The following is a 22,814-nucleotide window of genomic DNA, read 5'->3' as shown; positions in this document are numbered from 1 at the left end:
AATTGTATTATATAAAATAATAATTTTGTTTTTTTATAATTTAAAATTATCTATAATATAATAATCTTATTTTTTATAATTTTACATATTTATATTTTATTGTTATTTTGATAATATTTTTTCATTGTCATATTTAGGATCTTTGATTTGCCACCTTTTAATAAACGGGAAAGTAAATATAATTAAGTGTATATATATATATAAAGAGAGAGAAAAATGCAAGCAAACTCTTTTGATATCGCAAATGAGCAAAGTACTCCCTCATGAAAAAATAAATAGCGATTTACCTCCCTATATTTTGTAAAATATAATAATTTACCTCTCTATAATTTTTAAAATGGGGCAATTTACCTCTTTGTATAAGGAGGTAAATTGCTTCATTTTAAAAAACAAATATAAGAAGATAAATTGCTATATTTTTTTCATAAAAAAATAACATACTCATTTTTAATATCATATAGGATAAATTATTATTCACGGTACAGGCATGGATGTTGGTGTGAAGGGAATTAATGACATGGAGAGTGGTCTTGTTTGGCGACTTTAGTTTAGTTGATGTTATAAAAGCTGGATGAAATTGATGGAAGGCGCACCGTGTCGTCTGGAGAGCCATTGAGAAATCGTGTTTTCGGGGGGGTGGTGCTGGGGAGATGTTGGCCACATGGTTTGAGCGGCACACAGACATCCAGCCCATATATTTCAAGCTGTGTGTTTGAGTTGGCAAATTATTAATTCTTCCATCCATCAATCTCCCTTTCTCTATTCCTTCTTTTGCCTGCCAATAATTCCCATTGCATCCCTCAACTGTTCACACTTGGCTAATTCAATTTGATTGAGGTAAATATTTTCCCACATATATATATATATATAGACTGGAAAATTTTAGTTGGAATTTAACTCGATAAATTACAACGAATTATATGATAAGTGTAATACATTTGTTATGTTATTTATTCGATTCGATTAAATTTAGTACGGACAAAAAATTTCTATATAGACTAGGCAATCGGGTTGAAAAATTTCATAGCAAGCTAGTAGGAAATATTAAAAATCATGGAGGAAAATAGCAAGAATGGTTTCGACTTTCGAAATTGGAAAATGCTGCATATTGTGAAATAAGATGAAACTGCAATAGATTGCGAAATAAGATGAAGCTGCAATAGATTGCGAAATAAAATAAAAGATTGTAATAGATTATGAGTAAGGAAGGTCACAGATTAGCTTGTTGCCCTTATTCAATAAATGATAGCCTTACGTCAGAATAGCTGAAGGAAAATATTGTACTCTCACACTACTCGTCATCAATAGAGTCCAGCTATTCGTATAATATAGCTTGTCTTTATTTGAGATGAGTGATGTATATTGGTAATATATATTTAGTTGTAAGGGTAAAAAAGTAATTTTAGTATAAATTAGGCACATATTGAGTACATACAATCTACCACACCATATAACTCTCAATACCACTGTAAGTACCAAAAATATAATTCTTTAAAAGAGACTACTATTCATTGATTGACCTTCATGCGTACGGAAATTCTCCCTCTAAAACAACATTAATTTCACCTGGTATGCAATCGTATCGTGGGTAAAACTCTCTTTTTATCCTTTCATTAAAATCACAACCACGTCAATGAGCTAACTACAAAAAAAAAAAAAAAAAGAAAGAAGTAAAAAAAAAAAAAAGACCTAACCGACCCGATCCAGGATTAAGTGGTCTTGGGCCACTCTGTCTCAAACGAGCCTAGGCTGAACCAAACTATTTTATTATTGATTCAATTCAGTCATGGGTTGGGTCAACCCAACTTAGCTCACTGTGCATCTTAATTTTATGTGATGGGATTAAGTTGGGATAGATTAATAATAGACAAAATATGGGGTGTGATTAAATTGCCGTACTATATATCTTATTTATTTGTATTGATAAAATTTAGGATAAAATTAAAGGAGTCAGTGATTAGCAGTGGCTGCCACCATTTCTATATACTACATGTAATATATATGTAAGTTTTATTTCAAAAATTAAGTAAAAACTATTTTAATTTTTAAAAGTCTAAAATTTAAAAAAAAATATATTTTTATTTTAATAGATATAATGATAAATATTATTTATATCAAATAATATAATTTTTTTTATATACTTTTTTTTTCTATTCAATATTTAATGAATATATTTTATAATAAATATTATCAGAACATATTTAAATTAATAATCCTTCAAATTAGTTAATACAATATAATTGGTAAAAGAAAAATATTTTAGATTGAAGAGGGAAAAAAGATTATTTTTAATTTTTTAAAAATAAAGAAAAATAATTTAATTTTTAAAAAATGTGAAAATAATAAAAAAAGGTATTAAAATTTATTTTAAATATAAATAATAGTAATTTTAGTATATAATATAACTTAATGCCACATGGCTACTAATGTCACTTCAGATTTTATTTTATTTTAATTACAACACTTTTCCTAGTTTGAAATGCTAAGTCATATTCAAATGTTATTTTTCGACAATTTTAAATAAAATTTTGCGAACAGTATCCTAAAAGCGAGCAAATTAAAAGATTAAAATATTATTTTGCAATCCTAAAAAGTTAAAAGATTAAAACGAAGAATGATTAAAAGTTAAAGGACAAAAAATGAATTTGATCCAAATAAATTAATACCAACATATTATTAGTGGAACCCGAACCCGAACCCGAACCCTACCATATTAATGGGGCGGTTTTAGTTTTGCGAATTAAGGGTTTTTTTAAGTCAATAGAGAGGAAATGAAAAGTGAAAAGGTAAGGGAAAGGAAAATAATAACAATTTTCTTACAGGTTATTTGGTATAATTAAAAGCAATCTAAATATCAAATACTTGTCTTTTATTTGGTACAAGAGAAATATAACGAGAAGAAAATTTAATTTTAATAATTTTAATGATTAACTATTTTTTTCTTTTATATTAAAAAATAAGTTAATGTTATACTCAAATAATTTTAGTATATAATTTTTTTAAAAAAAATTATTATTTAAAATATTAATCAAACAAGAATAAAAATATTCATCAAAATGAGGATTATGTATTTATTCTAAACTATTTAGTTTAAATAAAATAAAAAGTACATCAATGATCGATGATGTAGTAGTTTTTCTGCGATTTGATTATTTTATTCTAAAAAGTTATGTATCAATATTATGTCAACGGGAAGAAAAAAAGAATTAAAAAAATATTATATATATGGATAATTGAGTTAATAAAAATAAAATATGTATTATGTTATACTTTTATTTTTCTACCCAATTTTGAACTGGAACGAAATTGGATTCTGGAGGAGTTTCATCGATAAAGGAAGAAAACTCCAAAAAATTATTAGGTGCAATGTTGAACATGTGTTGAATACAGACACAACTTAGACATAATGTCCACGTATGCAAAATAAAAAAGAAGGACAAAGTATCGGTCGGACATGTTTAGGATTAATTCTTTTTATAATTTCAAAAAAAAATTGGGCTATTTTTAAAAATAAAAAGAGTTTTAGATTTAATAAAAAAGAAAATAAATTATTTACTCATCTCAAATTAAAAATTTTGGATCAAAATTTACTAAAAAATTGAGAGATGGTAATGATGATTTAACTAATTTTGATGATTAGAAAATTTTTATTGCGTACCTTTTTGAAATAAATTGATTATATATATTTTTACACCACATTTTACAAATTTAGATGTAAGAAATATTTATTTTATATTTTATCTTGATGTATTTTATATTGTATATTTTAATTTTATAAGAAATTGATAATATACATAAAAAAATGAATATATTATATATAATCGCTATGTCATGGTTGTATTCATTTCATATCGTGTTCGTGTCCAACCATCACAGAATTTTTATATACATTCAATTTTACTTTTCCTCCCACATCTCCCTAATTTTACTTTTCTTCCAGCTATTCTCCCTAATAAATACTAATTTTTTTCTTATATATTTATTTCAAATTTTTACTTTTTTATACACCCATTTTTCATCCAAACCAAACAAAGCATAATTTTTTGTTACATTAACCTATTATTTCCACAGTTTTCTTGCATAAAACTCATGTTACTGAAGAACAAAATTGTGATTCAGTCGCATTCTTGAAAACGATGGAAGTGAAGAAGTTCTGCCTTTTAGAGTGTAAAATCACCAATGGGGTCCGATCAAAAAGCCAAAAGATGAATACGAAAAAGGGATTATTGGATGAAAAAGTGCTACTTCAGTCTTCAATCCATTGAACTTTTTATATATACCCCGTCAACCTCTTTTCTCCCTCATCTCATAATCACTATTTTTCCTGAAGTTCGGCTGATTCTTGGATAGTCATGCCCAACCCCATCAAGCACAACAGCAACATCTCTCTCGCCATGGAGAGAGCTGGACAATGGTAATCATCACTAGCTCCTCAAAACCTTGTTTCTCTTTATTGCAAACACAGCAGCTCTGCTCTGGTTTTCTTATCTTTTCTGTTCATTGATCTGAATACAGGGTTTTTTCTCAAGAACTTCCCACTGATGTTGTTGTGGAAGTAGGGGAAATGAGCTTTTCTCTTCACAAGGTACATTTATGGGGGGGAAAGCATGGTTCTTGAATGTGAACTTTCTGTGTCTTCTGATCGTGAAATTTGTTTTCTTGCACTTGGGTTGTGGCAGTTCATGCTTGTAGGGAAGAGTAATCACATAAGAGAACTGATTCTTGAATCGAAAGATGTCGACTGCGCAAGAATAGACCTGTCGGGCGTTCCTGGGGGCGCTGAAACCTTCGAAACAGTAGCAAATTTTTGCTATGGTTTCAATTTTGAGATCACGGTTCATAACGTGGCAGCGCTCCGGTGTGCTGCTGAGTATCTGCAGATGACTGATAGCTATTGCAAGAACAGTTTTGCTGGGAGGACTGAGGATTTCTTGTCCCAGGTAGCGTTGACAAGCATGTCCGGCGCCCTCGCTGTGCTGAAGTCATGTGAAGAGCTGCTTCCCATGGCGGAGGACCTCAAAATTGTCCAAAGATGTGTTGAAATTGCAAGTGCAGAGGTACTACCTCAAGTGTTTGTTCAAATTACTTACTGAGAAGGTCGTATGGTTTGTAGATAGTAACTAGTGGTTTGCACAGAATATATGGAAACGTTTGCTGACCCATTCTTGGCTCTTTTGCATGTGATAGGTTTGTTTCGAGGCTAATTTTCCAAGTCGTTCACCTCAAAATTGGTGGGTTGAAGAGCTAACAACCGTAGGCATAGCCTTCTTTGCAAAGATCATTGCTTCAATGACGTGGAGAGGTGCAAAGGTCTTTACTCTAGCTAGTGTTATCATCGCATATGCTGAGAGATCACAATGTGATCTCGTGAATGACCACTCTCGAAATGGCACAGAATCATCATTGTATTCAGGGGAATCAGATACCAGGACCCGACAACGGGAACTTATTGAGTCCATAGTCGCTCTGTTGCCCTTGGAAAAATCTGCCTTTCCCATAAGGTTCTTGTGCTCTCTCCTGAGGACTGCAATTTGCTTGAGGGCAGACAACAGTTGCAAAAATGAGCTAGAAAACAGGATATCCATGATCTTAGAGCATGTGACAGCTGACGATCTTGTGGTGCTGTCTTTCACATCTGACGGTGAGCTGTTTGATCTTGAGAGCGTGAGGACGATCATCTCTGGTTTTGTGGAGAAAGAAAAGAGCATAGACGTTTTTAGTGCCGATAATTTGGGGGAACTATGCTCCAGAGCTATGCTGGGAGTTGCCAAGACGGTCGATACATACCTGGGGAAGGTTGCTAATTGTGACGAACTTAGTATTGCGAAATTCAACGGGATCGCGAATTCGGTGCCCAAGGCAGCAAGGAAGCTTGATGACCATCTTTACCGTGCTGTTGATATCTACTTGAAGGTCAGTCCCATCCTTAAAATTGCTGATCTGATGATTCTGATTAGTGGTAGAAAATTTCTATTGCTTCACTGCTAGGACTTTGAACCATAAGATTTCGAGTTCACTGCTTGGATGTCTAAAAGGACAGCCTTTACAAGTTCCATTGTAGTTTAGATAATATGTAACCAGTTTGAATAGTCGAGTCGAGTTTGCTAGACATAGTATGAATATATCATAGAATCACTATATTTTAAACCATCTTAGTAAGCAGAATAGGCAGATGACCCCTGCTAGTCAAGAATATAGTCTTCTCCAAGCTAAAACATGTTAGTGACAATTACAGGCTCATCCATATCTAGATGAAATCAAGCGCTTGAAGGTGTGTAGTGTTATGGATCCTCTCAGACTATCTCACCAAGCTCGGGTTCATGCTTCACAGAACAACCGTCTACCAGTGCAGATTGTCCTCCACGCCCTCCACTACGACCAACTCAAGTTAACAAGAGGCATATATGATGATCACTTGTTGCTGGATGCCCCAAGAGCAAGAAATTACCTGCAGATTGATGTGTCCCTTGTCAAAGAGAACGAAGCTTTGAGAACGGAGCTTCTGAGGATGAGAATGTGCATGCGAGATATGCAGAGAATTCAGGGGACGCCATATAGAAGTAGAGTGAAGAAGCACACTTTCTTCTCTTCACTGTCTAAGACCTTGGGGATCTTGAATCCATTTAAGCACGCACGGAAGGATACCTCGAATGTTGATGATGAGATGGTAGATTCAACCACGCTTAGAAGGGGAAGGTTCTCTATCTCTTAGGTTCCCTGTGCGTGTATGTGTTGTGTGTGTGTTTCTATCTTTTTTTCTTTTTCCTTCTCATTTTTGTTGACTTGGTGGCGAAAGAATAGTATTCCCTGCAAAGCCAATGTTTTTATTGGAAGTGTTTGATAATATCATATGGAAATGAAGTTACCTCGTTTAGTCGTTAGCGATGCTATGGAAGATTATAACAGAGTGTATATCAATTTATACAGTCAATTTAACCAAAATCCTAATGACGATTTTTTGCATACTCTCCTCCATACCTCTTGGATGTCCTCGTATATTCATTTTGATGCTAGTGAAGAATCAACGTTCAAATTCCTTAGATGTGGTACTGAAAAGCACATCTGATTATTATTATTATTATTATTTTTTAACTTACGTATCCAACTACCACATACACCCTGTTAATGAATTTTGAACCCAATATCTCTACAGTAAAATATTGAGTTTCAAATTATTGGGATGTTCCGAAAGTAACAACATATGTGTGACCCCTTACTTTCACTTTGAAGCTATTTATGGACCTATAAATATTTGAGTCTTAAGGCAAACATTTACCTTTCATTTAAAAAAAAAAAAACAAAACTAATAAAAAAGAGTGGCTTGAACATCTAACAAAAAAAAAAAAATTTCAAAAAGACTAGTAAAATGATCTGAAAAAAAAAAAAAAAAAAAAACTTGAAAGGAGCAAGCCAGCCCAACTCCAGTGAAGGCCTAAATAAGAAGGAGTCCACGTGGAAGCACGATGGCAGTCCATGTAGGATCAATCGTCTTTGCCATCCCTCTCGAAGGCTGAGAAAGTAGATAAGCATCAATCGCTAAAACTTTCAAAACATGGCAACTTGAGAGGAGAAATATGGGCTCAACCCTATCCCGGTTGCAACCTTCCGATCGAGGAAGGTGGAGTCCTATCTATGACAAGGTATCCTTCTCAATTGAATCCAAAATATAGGGGATTATGCTTCATTACTGAAGGCCTATGTATGTTTACCTATAAGATATCAGACTCTAAGAGCCCGGAAGAATCCATCTAATTTTACACTTAAGCACACAAAACTATGCATTTGTATATGATATGATCAAAATTAAGGAAGTGATTATTCCAATTCGAGTAGGGATGGAGCTCCAAAAATTACGGAAAGAAGATGAAGTTTTTTCTTGAAATTGTTCTCTATCATTTCTTTTCTTCATTTCCACTAGATATAGAGGAAAGTATAAACATCTTTTCTAAGAAGAGGAATCTCTTATTTGGACCTATCAATATCTCATTTTTGGATCTAACAGAATATTTCATTGCTTTAGCATCATTGTTAAAGAACACAAGTTGTTCATAAATGTGACTAATTGAAAGCCCGAAATTAGAGTATGATCGATTAATTTTATAAGTTAGTAATTTGTTCCTTAATTTTTACAAAGTATTATAATTTTGTTTTCTAAATTGAGGTATAATTTTGATTCTAATTTTTATAAATTTGTTACTATTTTTGTTCATTCAGTACCTTTTTCTTAATATATTTAAATTCAATTTTAATGATTGCCTCAAAAAATTTGGATATAAAATTAATTTTGTCCAAAAATAGGGACCAAAAGTGTAATTTACCCAATATCCTTGAAGGAAGCCAATAGGCGGTGCTTTTACGACGGCGTACGCTTCACATTTCTCCCAAATTAACAATACGCAGCCCCAATACTTCAGCTTTTCTTGTTCCCCACTCTTTCAATTCTTCATTCTCCTTCAGCCATGGCCGCCGCGATGGTGCTCGACCCGAAACCTTCCCAATCCCAACCACCACCCACCCGGCCCGTACCCGAATCGGACGCATCCTTCTCCGCCGACCCGGATGAGGATCTGTACTCCCGGCTAAAGACGCTGCAACGGCAACTGGAATTCTTCGAGATACAAGAAGAATACGTGAAAGACGAGCTGAAAAATCTCCGCCGCGAGCTGCTGCGCGCACAGGAGGAGGTGAAAAGGATCCAGTCGGTGCCCCTCGTCATCGGTCAGTTCATGGAGATGATCGATCAGAACAACGCCATAGTCGGGTCGACTACGGGTTCCAATTATTACGTCCGGATCCTCAGCACTATCAACCGTGAGCTCCTCAAGCCCTCCGGTTCCGTCGCGTTGCACCGTCACTCCAATGCCCTCGTGGACGTCCTGCCTCCTGAGGCCGACTCCAGTATTTCGCTCCTCAGCCAATCTGAGAAGCCTGACGTTACTTACAACGTAAGTCTCTTCCCTTTCTTTTTTATTCCCTTCTTATTCTTTTCCCCTTTGCTGGGGCATTTTAAATTAGGGTTTTTAGATTTTCTTTGCTTCCAAGTGAGAATATTCGCAACTGTTATATTTAGTGTTTGGCTGAATATTTTGATTTAGGTATGATGATTTAAGTATTTACTTGCTGAGCTGATTAACAAAATCTCAATTTTTCTATGTGAACTTATAAGCTCTTGGAAGGGTTTCTATTCTAGGTAATAGCACCTCGCTCAAATCTTGGAAGTGATTTGATACTTCGAGAATTTCTTTGAACCAAACTTGGCCACAAAGCACAATTATTTCAGGTTGGGATCTGATTCAGTTTGTCAAACCTATTCTATGGGTTGAGAGTTGAGTTAATCTTAGTCGTAGTACTTTATGGTTCTTGTGCATGATGTAAGCGCAGTGGCATGAGCATCCTGCTTCATGTACCAGAGTTGTGGTGAAAATTTTCTCTTGTTCTTTATCCAGGCAAAATGGACACTGCCTTGTCATTGTCCATAGCTTACAAAGTTGTAGCAATTCTCTCTTCTTGTTATTGGATTAGGCACATGTCAAGAGGTGCTATATACAAACATCTCTTGATAACCAAGTTACCAAGAAAAAACAAATCGGAGGCTCTGAAATTTAGAATATTTGTGATGAAAGAGTACTTAGCAAACACTATGGTTGGACTAATATTACTTGTCTTTTATGACATGATTAGTTTGCATGGTCAGTTGCATATTATTTTGATGTTAGACTTGTTCATATTCATAACCCAAAGTTTTTGGTTGATCAAATTATATTGCTTGGCTATTGAGTTTGGTGTGTCCATAAATCTCATAATAAGTGCCTAAAGATTCATAGTGAACTTCGATGGGAGTTTCTCTTGAAGCAATAACACGTTGGTCTAGTCGCCACTGGAGCCACAAAGGACTATTACAATGAGAGTTTTTTGAAATTTGCTTTGATTGTATTGTAGCGACTGATTTTGTAGACGGGTAAGGTATGGTTTCCAAAGGAGGGAAGGAATGGGTTTAGTTTGGTTGCTCATAAAGTATGAAAAATAGTGCTGGTGGCACTTTAGGGGGAGAAAGAGAGTGGGAGAAGGAGAGTAATTTGATCCACACCAATTCAAGGATTAGGTTATTTACTAATAGTACTAATGTAAGACAATTTGATGTTGGGCTTCGTCCATATGAGGAGGGATTCTCAGAAGTTATTGTAAATTGTTGACAAAATGTGAACAGCGAGGTAAGACCTAGATGTACTGTTATTGAACAGCAATATTTGCGTTGGTTACTAGTCATGGAAAAGGATGAAATTAGGTCCCACTTTCCATTGCAGCGGAGGACTTTGTGTAGATAACTCTTGCACCCTGGCTAACAAACTAATTATTGTTATGCGGGAGAAGATGCTGCTGGAGTACAAGTGCATGCTAATTCGTTGGCTATAGCCTACAGGAGAAGTTTTTTATTACTTGTAACGTACTCTTCTATTGGCAATATATGGAGTAATACTAATAACCTCAACTAGGAATGTCATTTTAGTTGCATGTTCGCAATGCTAATGTCAACTTGCCTCTTCAGTTTGGGTCAATGATGATATATGTACCATTTGGCGACTTGATGCATAGTCACATTAATCTGTATTCACGTTGAAGCTTGATATAAAATTATTAAAGGTTGATACCTCATACTTTCGTGAGTAAATTTGACCCGGTGGAATGCTAGTGGTATAACATTTATTTGTTTCTCTTTCTTCAATCATCAATGTTAAGTTACTAATCCATCTGTTATAAGTTTGTAGTAATTTAATAAGCATGAGAACAGCTTCTTACTGCCCCAATTCTCTGAAGTCCTTGTCTCTCCTCATGAATCACAAATAAAGAGAAGATGGTATTCACTTCTTAAGTCACAAGTCTGCACTGTCAGCAAATTCTTTGTTTCTGTTCAACCTCTTTGGTTGGGGGATATTAGTAGACGTATCATTTAATTAGGCAGAAGGTCACTCACTTATTCCCCCCATGGCATAATATTAAAAGCATTGGAAGCATATCTAATAGATTTGTTTAATTCAAAGCAATCTGTTGTAATTCCCCTGTTCTAGACCTTGTTATTGTGCTGTAATAGAAGGTATCCATGATTAAAATTTCATGTATGGTTTTCTGTATAGATAGTGGTTGCCATGATTCACTTTGTGTCATGTGTCCAGTTGATCTTTGTCCCCTGTTTTGGCTAAATATGTTTTGTTTTTCTTTTTATGAAATTATGTTCAGCTGTGGATTTATTTCTCTTTGGTGATTCTATCAGGATATTGGAGGATGCGACATTCAAAAGCAAGAAATCCGTGAAGCTGTGGAGTTACCTTTGACACATCATGAGCTGTACCAACAGATTGGCATAGATCCTCCTCGTGGCGTGTTGCTCTATGGCCCGCCTGGCACTGGGAAAACCATGCTTGCCAAGGCTGTTGCGAACCACACTACTGCATCCTTCATCAGAGTTGTTGGCTCAGAATTTGTTCAGAAGTACTTAGGAGAGGTATGTTAAAAGTCGATTGAGTTATTACTCATGCACTATTACTCGTGATTTTTCTGGGAAATGGCTAGTTGTTATTTCTTTCTTTGCCTTGAGAAGTTTCTGGCCCAGAGATGTAGTTTTCTACCTAATTAGTCATACACCTGAGTTTTTACTCTCCTTGAACATTGAAAAGTGAACAACAATCACGTGGCTAGTGTAATTCTCTTCCCATGTAATTTAGTCTAGCCAAACCTAACCTAGTCCTGACAAGGATTTCCCCAGTTATCTTTGTAACTGTGTAGAATTTGGTACTGAAATTTCAGCTGCTTGGAATGACTTGCATTCCTGCCTTTTCCAATCTTTGTTGGTCATAGACTGTTTGTTTCTTTGTAGAAAATGATGGATTGGAATGGGTAAAAGAATTTTTTCATGGTACTTTTACTTGTTCTTAGGATTATCTGTACATACTTTTGTCACTTTTTGTGGTGTTACTTTGTTTTGCTTTTAGGAAGATGTGGCAGTTGAAGGTTTTATTGTTGTCACTATATCCACATAACAATCGGGACTGACAGTCCAAAATGTCTCCAGGGTCCGCGAATGGTTCGTGATGTTTTTCGACTTGCAAAAGAAAATGCACCTGCAATTATTTTCATTGATGAGGTAGATGCAATTGCTACAGCTAGATTTGATGCTCAAACTGGAGCTGATCGAGAGGTTCAGCGAATTCTCATGGAACTTTTGAATCAGGTATGTTGAGATATAGATGAAGATGAAAAGTAATAGCAACATATGAAGATAAAATTTTCTTTTCCTGCAAATTCCAATTTACTTTATCAAGTTGACATATACTATTGCCTGCTTGTACAAAAGAGTGGTTATCGAAAGCATCCATGTCTCATTGTATACCATTAACATTCTAAGTCATAATGTACTTTGTCTTTACAGATGGATGGATTTGACCAGACAGTTAATGTGAAGGTTATCATGGCGACGAACCGAGCCGACACTTTGGACCCTGCCCTTCTACGTCCGGGAAGACTTGATCGTAAAATTGAGTTCCCTTTGCCAGATAGACGTCAAAAGAGGCTCGTCTTTCAGGTGAATCTCGAAGATCATGTACTATTTGATTGTTTGCGGGTTTGAAAAATAAACAGCATTATATTAAACTGTTCTCATATCTCACACACAAAAAGAAGTCTCAACCCAATTAACCTTTAAAAGAGGAGAAACTGCGAGGAAAGAAACTAAGAAGAAAGGGACTATCCTCCTCGGTGAAGGAGAAAAGAGTTCATAGATGCTTTAACTTCTCTATCACCATCAACTGCAGTTTCTTTGTGTTGCTATAGTTGATAGAAAATGGGCCCTGTTTGCAGGTCTGCACTGCTAAAATGAATTTAAGTGATGAGGTAGATTTGGAGGACTATGTGTCTCGGCCAGATAAAATCAGTGCAGCTGAGGTCAGTGATTCTGCTCACTTTTGCCACATTCATACAGAGAGAAATCAAGTTACTTATTTACAATATTATATGCTAGAGACCTCTTCCTCTGATCTCTGCCACGATCCCCCACATTTGAAGCAATCTTAATGTTCATTGTCGATGATCGATACAGCTATCAGTCTAATTGACCATAACTACATTGTTTACTGGTGCAGATTGCAGCTATTTGCCAAGAAGCAGGTATGCTTGCTGTAAGAAAGAATCGCTATGTTATACTCCCCAAAGATTTTGAGAAGGGTTACAGATCCAATGTGAAGAAACCTGACACTGATTTTGAGTTCTACAAGTGATTTAGTGAGCTATGGGGGAAAATGTTAGACGTATGCATTCTCTTGCCCTTTGATTACTGTGTTGAACAATTAAAGGAGAAAGAGAAGAATTTCTGGATTCTGTTAGACAACCAAATTTTCAGTCAAGTGTTTGTCGCTAAACTGTAACTTCTATTATCTATGAAGTAGTTGCTTCATGGATCAATTATTATCCATTATATTTCACAAAAGCAGACACTCTTTGCATATTTCAATATTCTATCATTGTTCTTATCATAAAACATGTTTACATGATTCTGTTCATCAGTCGGCTATCCCCATTCCTATTTGAATTTATGTTCTATGGCGATGCTCTCTTTTTGGCCCTTAAACGAAAAGATTATCAATTGCTCAGTGAGGGTGTTCCGGCACTATCTTTGTTCTAGTTTGTTTATGTTGTTTGTACTGCCTGCCATGTATCAGTAGTAATGCTGTTATTGGTAGAGAGATGTTTTTGCATCTTTTAAACGTTTTGTTCTGAAAGCGAAACAATGCTCAGCATATAGTTTTGTATGGAAGAAAGGCTCTATAATTATATATTTCTTCCGTGTGATATTCCATGGCTGAAGATGCATGCACATCCTTATCGTGCTACATGTCATGCTATTTATATGAATAATAAAACATCTTTAAAACAAAATCAACCGACTTGATGTTGTCTTGTACAATAATACAGAATACTAGGATTAAAAAATATTTGTCAGTAGTTGCATCATCGACATCAGTTCATCAACACATTATTGCTTGGAGTATTGTCTGCCCAAGATAGCAAAACTGGAAAGCTCAAATACATGTGTGTGTGGAATTCTGGCAGCTAGAAGCTTAAGGATACCTAATAGGAGAATAACAAAATCCAAGATAACAGCCTGGTAGGCCTTTGCTCATTATTTTAATGTGTGGGGATTGGGATAACTTGTATTGTTATGGCGGGGAAAATGTCATCATCACATTCACATGTCCATAAAACATTAGGGAATTGTTTTCTTCAATGATTGCCACAGGACTACTTCCTACTTGTTTTGACATAGTATAAAACTTTCAACTTGCAATGATGATATGCTTAGCTATATATATATATATATATATATATTGTATCCCTTTCAAATTAATTGATTAAAGTGCAACTACTCTTGGTGGTGTAGATGGACATTACCCTCTCAGCTTCCACTTGTTTGTAGGCTTGTGATGGCCATCTTATTCTTCTTTATCCCATCATGCTTTTGCTCATTTTTTTTTTATTTTTAATAATCAGAATGTATAAATTACTAAAACATATATGTCATGTGCATGTCAGCGTTGGTGGATGTTGAAAGAACTACTTTGTACGTTTATCTTACATACATTACTTGGAATATAAGATAAAATATTGGAATGTCTTACTGATTTGGTATTTTTTGCACTTTGTTTTTGGGGTGTTGTGTGTTGTGATTGTTTGATTGTTCTAAGATAATGTGATATTTGACGTTGTGTTGGTGTGATTTATTAGTTGCATTAATTTAAGAAATTTTCGCGTTTTAACTTAGATTAGGCAATAAATATTAATAGATAATTACATGATTTTTTTAGATTTTGATATAATTACATATAAATTCTTTGCGGTTTAATTTACATCTAGTACCCATCAAATTTATTTTTGTCTAGATAAATCGTTCATAAGTCACATTTTTTAATTTTATGATATTAGCCAGAACAAATTGAATGAAATTTTATATTTATTCCTGATTAACTTATTTTTGAGTTATTATAGGTTAAAATAAATCTATTTATGATCAAATAATCTTGAAGATATATCCTTTCACATGCATAAGCATGGTCAGAAAAAGATTTATTTGGTCTACAATAAGTTAGCAATAAGTTAATCGGGTGAATATATATTTTTAATTAATTTCAGCAATTTCGATGATCGTAAATTATAGAAAAATCCATTTGTGGAAAACAAATATTAGAGTTAAGGTGTGGTGTCTCTCATACTAGAAGATGAGACTACTATATATATTGTTTTAAATCATAAGGAGTTTATATGTAATTAAAACAAACTTAAAAAAATAATTATTCATAAATTATACTCTTCTTAATTCAACCCGAATACAATAAAGCAATACGTCCGTACATTTAGTATGAGTAGATAACTACATTCCGTTGCATATCATCATGATTAGATTTGAATCAATTTATATCAAAATATATTATAATTATTATATAATTTTAAAAAATAATTAATTTATTACATACAATTATATTATGATTAGTTTAATTTGATCGGATTAAAAGTATCCGAATAAATGATTTCTTATTATTTTAATTCCGACAACAAAAGATAAAGCGGAGAAACAACATAATATTTTAAGATTGCGGCATTATTAAACTCCTGAAGCATAATTTCATTTAAATATATGTAGGTATAATTGGGCAACATCTGGCAGACCTGCAATTTGGAGCTTTGAGCTTCTGCAGCTTTCCGTAGGGAAACAAATATAAAATTTAGATTGGTATTTTGATTGTTATTAAAAATTTTATTGATGTACCAATCAGTTTATATTATTATTGAAGAGTTTATTGGGATATTCATTAATTTATTAAGATATTTATGTAATGATATAATCAATAATTATTGTGTCTACATATATATATATATATCTATTTTTATACTATTATAAAAAAAAATTATCGTACTAATTTTTGAATACTCGAATTTACCCTTTATTTCATGTTTTTCTTTTAAAATTTTTTGGTCATATTAGTATTTTCAATATTTTTTAATAGTCTCACAATTATATATTCTTTTTCCTCGTAACTACCCACTACTTCACATTACTCTCTCACGTTACTTCTCCAAATTTATTATAATTTATAATTATAATTTATTCTTTTCACAAGTTTTTTTCTTATCATCTCACGCCGAGTTTCCTTTATATGCTTGTGGGAACTGCGTGCAAAAATAACTAATTATTATAAAAAAAAAATTTATTATACTAATTTTTGAATAACCAAATTTACCTTTCATTTCGTATCTTCTCTTTAAAAATATTTGGTCAGATTAGTAATTTTAATATTTTTTTAATAATTTTATAATTATTTTTTTTCTTAACTACCCACTACTCTATATTTCTTTCTCACCTTACTTCTCCAAATTTATTATAATTAATTCTTTTCATATTTCTTTTTATATTCCACGCTAAAGTTTTCTTTTTATATGCTCGTGAAAATCGCGTATCACAATAATATATATATATATATATTGCAAAAAAAGAGATGTAAGATTATGACTGGATAGTCAGCTGGTTTCCAAAGAAATATTTTGAAAAACACATATTTCTTTAATTAACATACCCAAAAAAATTAATATTTATTATATTTCTTTAATTAACATACCCAAAAAAAATTAATATTTATTATATTTCTTTAATTAACATACCCAAAAAAAAATTAGTATTTATTATATTTCTTTAATTAACATACCCAAAAAAAATTAATATTTATTACATTTCTTTAATTAACATACCCAAAAAAAAATTAATATATATTATATTTCTTTAATAACATACCCAAAAAAATTAATATTTATTACATTTCTTTAATTAACATACCCAAAAAAATTAATATTTATTTTCTATGTACCTTAATTAAACGTCTAACTGTAGAATTCCCCATAATTTATTAATGAATAGAATAAGATAAGAAAACAAAGGGTAAGACAAAAGTAAAAGTAGCTCTTTAATTTAATTAAAATAAGATTGTGATGCAGTCAACAATAATTGATGTTTCACTATAAAAAGGCCTTAAAATTTAATACTCCATATCTCTTATGCTCTTTTCAGACAATTAATGACCCACCAATAACTCCATACAGTATTTATTGATATTAGTTTTTGCGAGGGTGACTAAAATATTTGTCAGAATTAAAAATTATGGCGAATGTTTCTATCATGGCTAAGAGCCAAGACGAATACATTTGTCATGGTGAATGAGGTAAATTTTTGCATCAATTTATTTAAGCCAGATTAATAATAAATTACCAAGGGTTTTAGTCTATTGCATTTAAACTGTAATCAATAGTAATTTTTTTTAATGACCCCGACGTTTGTTTGTTTCCATAAATTGATCCATCAATTAGTACGAATGAAAATTCATATCTGTTCAATTGATTTATTATAAATTTATTTCAAGTTAAATAAATATTTTCTGAACAAATCCCTTATAAAGATAAAAATGCACCTTCGCACATGCATTAACGTGTAGGATTTATATATAGATAATTGGTCAGAAAATATTTATTTGATCTGCGATAAATTTGTAATAAGTAAATCGGAGGATAAATATGAATTTTTATTCATTTTTTTTGCTGATATCAGCAAAATTTATAAATTTTATTAATTAACTAATCTATTTTTTGACGGAAACAAATGATAGGGGTATTACATCTAATTTTTTAAAATTTATATAAAATTACACAAAATCTAAACGATCTAATTATCTTTTTTTTGTGTATCAAAATAATATTTTCATTTCTTCAAATAAAAATATTACCATAACAAATATCATCGCATTCAGTGATTTGACACCGGCAATTTTCACACAAGAACAACATTGTATATATAATTATATAGTGCATGGCACAATGACCCTAGTTATATGCATATAATATATATTGTCTTACGTTTTGAAATATTTTATAAATAAAAATAAATATATAAATCAATACATCATATTAAAAAAATAATAATAAAGAAACAGAAGAAATTCAACTTAAAGTATTACTGAAACAACAAAAAAAAATTAGTGTAGTGATATTAAATGACTTGGAGTGACTTTTGTAAAAAAATAATAATAATAATAATAATTATAATAGATTTATAAATTATCTAACTAAAGGTATAATTATCATATTTAAATAATAATGCAGTGATGTCACTAATTATCGACTATGAATACAAAAACTTATTTTTTTTTTATATTAGTATAGATATACACATTTCTTTTCCTATTGAAATAGGAGGGAAAAAGTTGGAAGTTGAATTATTGCCAATTTCAAAATTAAATTTCATTATAAACTAATATATATAAGGTTTAGAGGAGAGAGAGAAAATAGAGTCATTCTTTCACCCATTCACAAAATCCCACATATTAATTATTTGGGGATAGAAATATTTATTCAACTTTCTTGATGATTGCACAAATAAAAGGATAAATTACAACCACTTACCCTGAAATTTGTCGTAATGATAAATATTGTCTCATTGCTTGAAAAATAACAAATACCTACCTGATTTAAATAAGGTTTTCATCTAGAACTGGCCAAAATGCCCTTCTGGATTATAAATTATAATTTTTAAAAATATTCTATGAACTAGCAAGTAGTCCCTATAGATTATTTATTTTATCCACCTTTAAAATCTTTTATTTTTTAAAAAAAATCAACAAGAATAAAATAGTAATGTTTCACTTTATTGTCTAAATGCTATATAATTATTTTTTATTCAAAAAGAATATTTATAATTTTTCACACAATACGGGAATATTTATACTTATAATAGTTTACATGGACAGTGTTGCATGCGTGTTGAAATGTTGGAAGATGTTATTTATTTGTTTGTGTATGTCATTTGATACTCTTTTGGATAATGAATCATATAATGACTTATATCGAATCTTGCTTGACATGACAAAAATTTATTCTTTTTTATATTGGCCGCAAATTATTGGTTAATTATATTTTGTCATTTAAATTATACTCATTTTTATATTTTACGATCGAAACTTTTTTATATGTTAACTTATCATTCCAACTTTATGAAATCTGCACTTTGCCATATATGACAGTCTTTTTGTTTATTTTTTTGCCAGAAAAAAATTTCATATTGTGCATACGTAAAAAATATTACATTACATAATCTTTAAGTATCACATGTACACGGCATATGATATTTTTTCGACCAAAAACTTGATTGCAAAATAGTTATAAATTAAAAAATGCAAAATTTTATAAAGTTCAGATGAAAAGTTGACAAAAAAAAAAAAGAAAAAAAATAGATACCATAATATAAAAATAGTCATAGTTCGAACGACGAAATGTAATGTTGAGTTGATAAAGAAATAAATGTTGAAATAGAGAAGTTGAAAGCCAACTCAATGAGCTGTAGAACTTGAGTCAGGATGAAGAAATAAATGTGGACAACTATTTTGGAGTAAATATAATGCATGTCCCACAAAAGATAAGGAAAAATGAAAAAATATATATTTTTTGAAAAGTTTTTTAAATAACCTTAATTAACAAAATAAAATATATTTTACTGAAGTAATTTTAAATTATAACCGAAATATTTTTCAATAATTTCAGTATATTTTGATAAAAAAATTACTGTATTTTCATTCTTCTTATATACGTTGTTAGCTCCAAAAAAGAGCGTACGTGTTTGAATTAACGCATAGTATACATCAAACAAAAAAGGGGGAAAAAACACCATTCTTTGAGATCTTTAAATGTTCAAAAAGTTAAAATTCGGCATATTTTGTCGAAAAATGGTTAGAGGGACCGAATTGAAATAAAAATAAAAATTTAAAAATGCTAAAGTTAAAAAATAAATTTGAGGAATTAAAATAATTCTAAACAAAATTTAATAGACCACATATAGAATTTGCATTTACTTTTCTTGCAATTATCTAATTTCTTTTGTTCGTAATACGAAGGGGGAAAAGAAAGGTTATCATATGATTTATATACAAACTTTGTGCTAACATGACAAAATTCTCAATATATACTATAATATATTAACAAATTAATTTAATTTAATCATATCAATTATATGATTATATGCACTAATATTTTATAAGTTCAATACATTTATTTTATCCAAACACCTTTAAGTATTTGTTTTTAAAATAAAACCTAATATTTTTTATAATCTCTACAAATATATTATAAACTTTATGAATTTATAAAATATTTTAGTGTTTGAATAAATACTCTCTCATTTTGTCTACGATCGTAATATGTGTCAACGAAAATTTCAATAAATTATGTTCCAAGTACTTTTTGTTTAGTTATTATTATTAATTGCCGTAACACATTGTCCTTGTGTGTATATAATAAATAATTTTATATACTTTTAAATATATTTTAAATAGAAATTAGATATATTAATTAGATAGTTAAATTAATATAAAATTTAAAAAATTGAACAAGTTAATTATCTTATCAGTTGACGGATATTTTTGAAATCACAAAATGCAGCGGTGTTAAAACCACCACGTTGTGTCTGTATCACATTGTTTCTTTATAATAATATAAATTACAATCGAGGGCAGGAGTTAGGCCAAATAAAAGAATAAATTATAATGAACTTTCCTAATATTTAATATGAATACCTCTCATTGTTTGAAATACTAATTGTTGTGGCATGCCGTTTCTCGTGCATATAATGAATAATTTTTTTACATACTTTAAAATATATTAGAAATAATATTACGGATAAAAATAAGCTATATAGATCAATACATTACATTATAAAATAAAAAGAAGAAAATAAGAAAAAAAAACTAATTTATCAATTAATGTAAAATTTGGAAAGTTAAATAAGTTAGTTATTTCATCGATTAAAGGGTATTTTTAACTTCATAAAAAAATAGTTCAACAATGTCATTAATCGCAGTTTATGAGTGTGTAAGGCATTTTCTTTTTTATGTGAAATATTACCAATAACCTCTGATATTTGATGAAATTATGTACTCTTTGATGGATTATTGAAATTGACAACTTTGTTATTATTGTGTTTCTTTTTAAAAAATTATAAAAAATATCAGACGAGATGGACCAAAATATTTAAAAAATTATAAAAAAATTTGTCCACTTAGTCCCTAAAGAAAATTCAAAAAATTTTAAAAAGTAAATAAAATTATAATTTATAATTCATAGCTGCATTTTGGACAGTTTACTACAAAAATTAAATGAAAATCTAACAGAGACTACCCAATTGGATTATAGTTGTTAAACAACTATTAAAATCAGGAAGGTATTGATAATTTTTTAAATAACAATGATGTACTTATAATTATACTAAATTTGGAGCTTCTAGTTGTAATTTATCTTTCTTTTTAAAAAAAATTTACGTGCAGAAATTGTACATGAGAGGGAGGCATATCAGAATATAAATAATTTTTAATTTTAAATGAGGTTGTTGTTTAACACTTAAGTCCCAAACGACACATAAGGTGTATTTGATTATCGAAAAATATTCAATTAATTATAGTTATAAATAAATTTAAATATTTAATTAATTAAAAATAATAATAATAGATACGGACGGGATGACCCATTTTCCATATGTTGCATTAGCCATAATGTCAAAGGAGCAGACTCTTCCTGACCTTTGAAATTCAATTCTTGGAAAATGAGTTGAGCCAGGTCAACAAATTGACCCTCCTTATTACTTATCAAATCAATCGAAATGAGATATATTTTTAATATGTGATTGAATGAAAAATTAAAGTATAATAATAATATAAAATGGAGGGTAGTAGCATAGGTTTGACTTAGAAGTTTCTGGAAGAGCAGTAGAATCGTATGGTAATCATTCTTAGGCTCAATTACTTATTTATTATAAAAAATTATAAAAATAATACTTTTTTTAATATATAACATAATTGTAACGAGTCATGGACGCTGTCCACAACTCGACACATAATTTTTTTTTTAAAAACCAGCCGTCAAGCGTGGACGCTGTCCACAACTCGATGATGGGAATTTTTTTTTTCTTAAATAAAGGAGTCGTGGATGGAAATCACGATTCTGAGTCATGGTCTCCCTCCATGTTTTTATTTTTTTTAATAATTATATGTAATAATTAATTAATAAAAACCATGCAATTACAAATTTAAATAGTAAATTAAAATAAATCAAAATATGAAAATTGTATTAATTAAGAAAATAGAATTTATCTATACAAATGTAATAGTATATAATTTTTTATACAAATGCAAAAATACAATTATTTTGAACAATCCTGCACTGACACATTTGATCGTCTTAAAGAATCTCCTCTTTGTTGATCTTGTTGTTTTTTATGCATTTGTGGCCGGTCCATCTTGTTTTGAATACGTGATGTTTGATTTCGATCAGGACGTGTAGAGATACGAATAGTAGTATTGTAGACCAACTTAAATTCCGGGACATCCTAATAATCTTACGACTGCATAGATTCAAAAGACTTAGAATATGTATTTTTGTAAGCCATCAGATCATAATAATCCTTAACATATTGATGCAACATTAATATTGTATGCAGCGCATACTTTTTGAGCGTGAGAGTAAGGGATACTAAATTGAATCAACTTGCTGCATGAACATCTCGATTGACATTTTTGACAATATAGGTGTTGAGTCTATGTCCATAATTGCGTTTAGTGACGACCGAGGCGAACTGCTGAAAGTGATGGTATTTCGTGACCGTATGCTCAACACATCATTTCGTGTCGTCATCCTACTGACAGGCGTGTAGAAAACGAATATCAACCTGGAGATGCACCTATATT

General features: G+C 31.0%; 2 protein-coding genes across 3 annotated transcripts; both read left to right on the top strand.

Moving 5' to 3' along the window:
• The first annotated feature begins 4,140 nt into the window (after positions 1–4,140).
• On the top strand, positions 4,141–6,963 carry LOC105163846 (root phototropism protein 2). 2 transcript variants are annotated; one of them, XM_020694530.2, is made up of 5 exons: positions 4,141–4,414; positions 4,516–4,585; positions 4,680–5,057; positions 5,188–5,913; positions 6,332–6,963. In XM_020694530.2, the coding sequence occupies exons 1-5, from the start codon at positions 4,353–4,355 to the stop codon at positions 6,710–6,712; spliced, it is 1,617 nt and encodes a 538-aa protein (XP_020550189.1). In that variant the 5' UTR covers positions 4,141–4,352; the 3' UTR covers positions 6,713–6,963. The 2 variants fall into 2 exon arrangements, with proteins under 2 accessions (XP_020550189.1, XP_011080638.1); XM_011082336.3 differs by having other exon boundaries at positions 4,148–4,414; positions 6,236–6,963.
• Positions 6,964–8,362: 1,399 nt separating this feature from the next.
• On the top strand, positions 8,363–13,480 carry LOC105163847 (26S proteasome regulatory subunit 6B homolog). Its single transcript, XM_011082337.3, has 6 exons — positions 8,363–8,945; positions 11,270–11,500; positions 12,068–12,226; positions 12,425–12,577; positions 12,853–12,936; positions 13,134–13,480. Exons 1-6 carry the CDS (start codon positions 8,460–8,462, stop codon positions 13,266–13,268), a joined length of 1,248 nt encoding a protein of 415 aa, XP_011080639.1. The 5' UTR covers positions 8,363–8,459; the 3' UTR covers positions 13,269–13,480.
• The last annotated feature ends 9,334 nt before the right edge of the window (positions 13,481–22,814 follow it).

This window comes from Sesamum indicum, linkage group LG6, assembly GCF_026168435.1.
Source record: "Sesamum indicum cultivar Baizhima isolate 11 linkage group LG6, ASM2616843v1, whole genome shotgun sequence".
Lineage (NCBI taxonomy): Eukaryota > Viridiplantae > Streptophyta > Magnoliopsida > Lamiales > Pedaliaceae > Sesamum > Sesamum indicum.
This window is presented reverse-complemented; position numbering and strand designations above follow the sequence as displayed.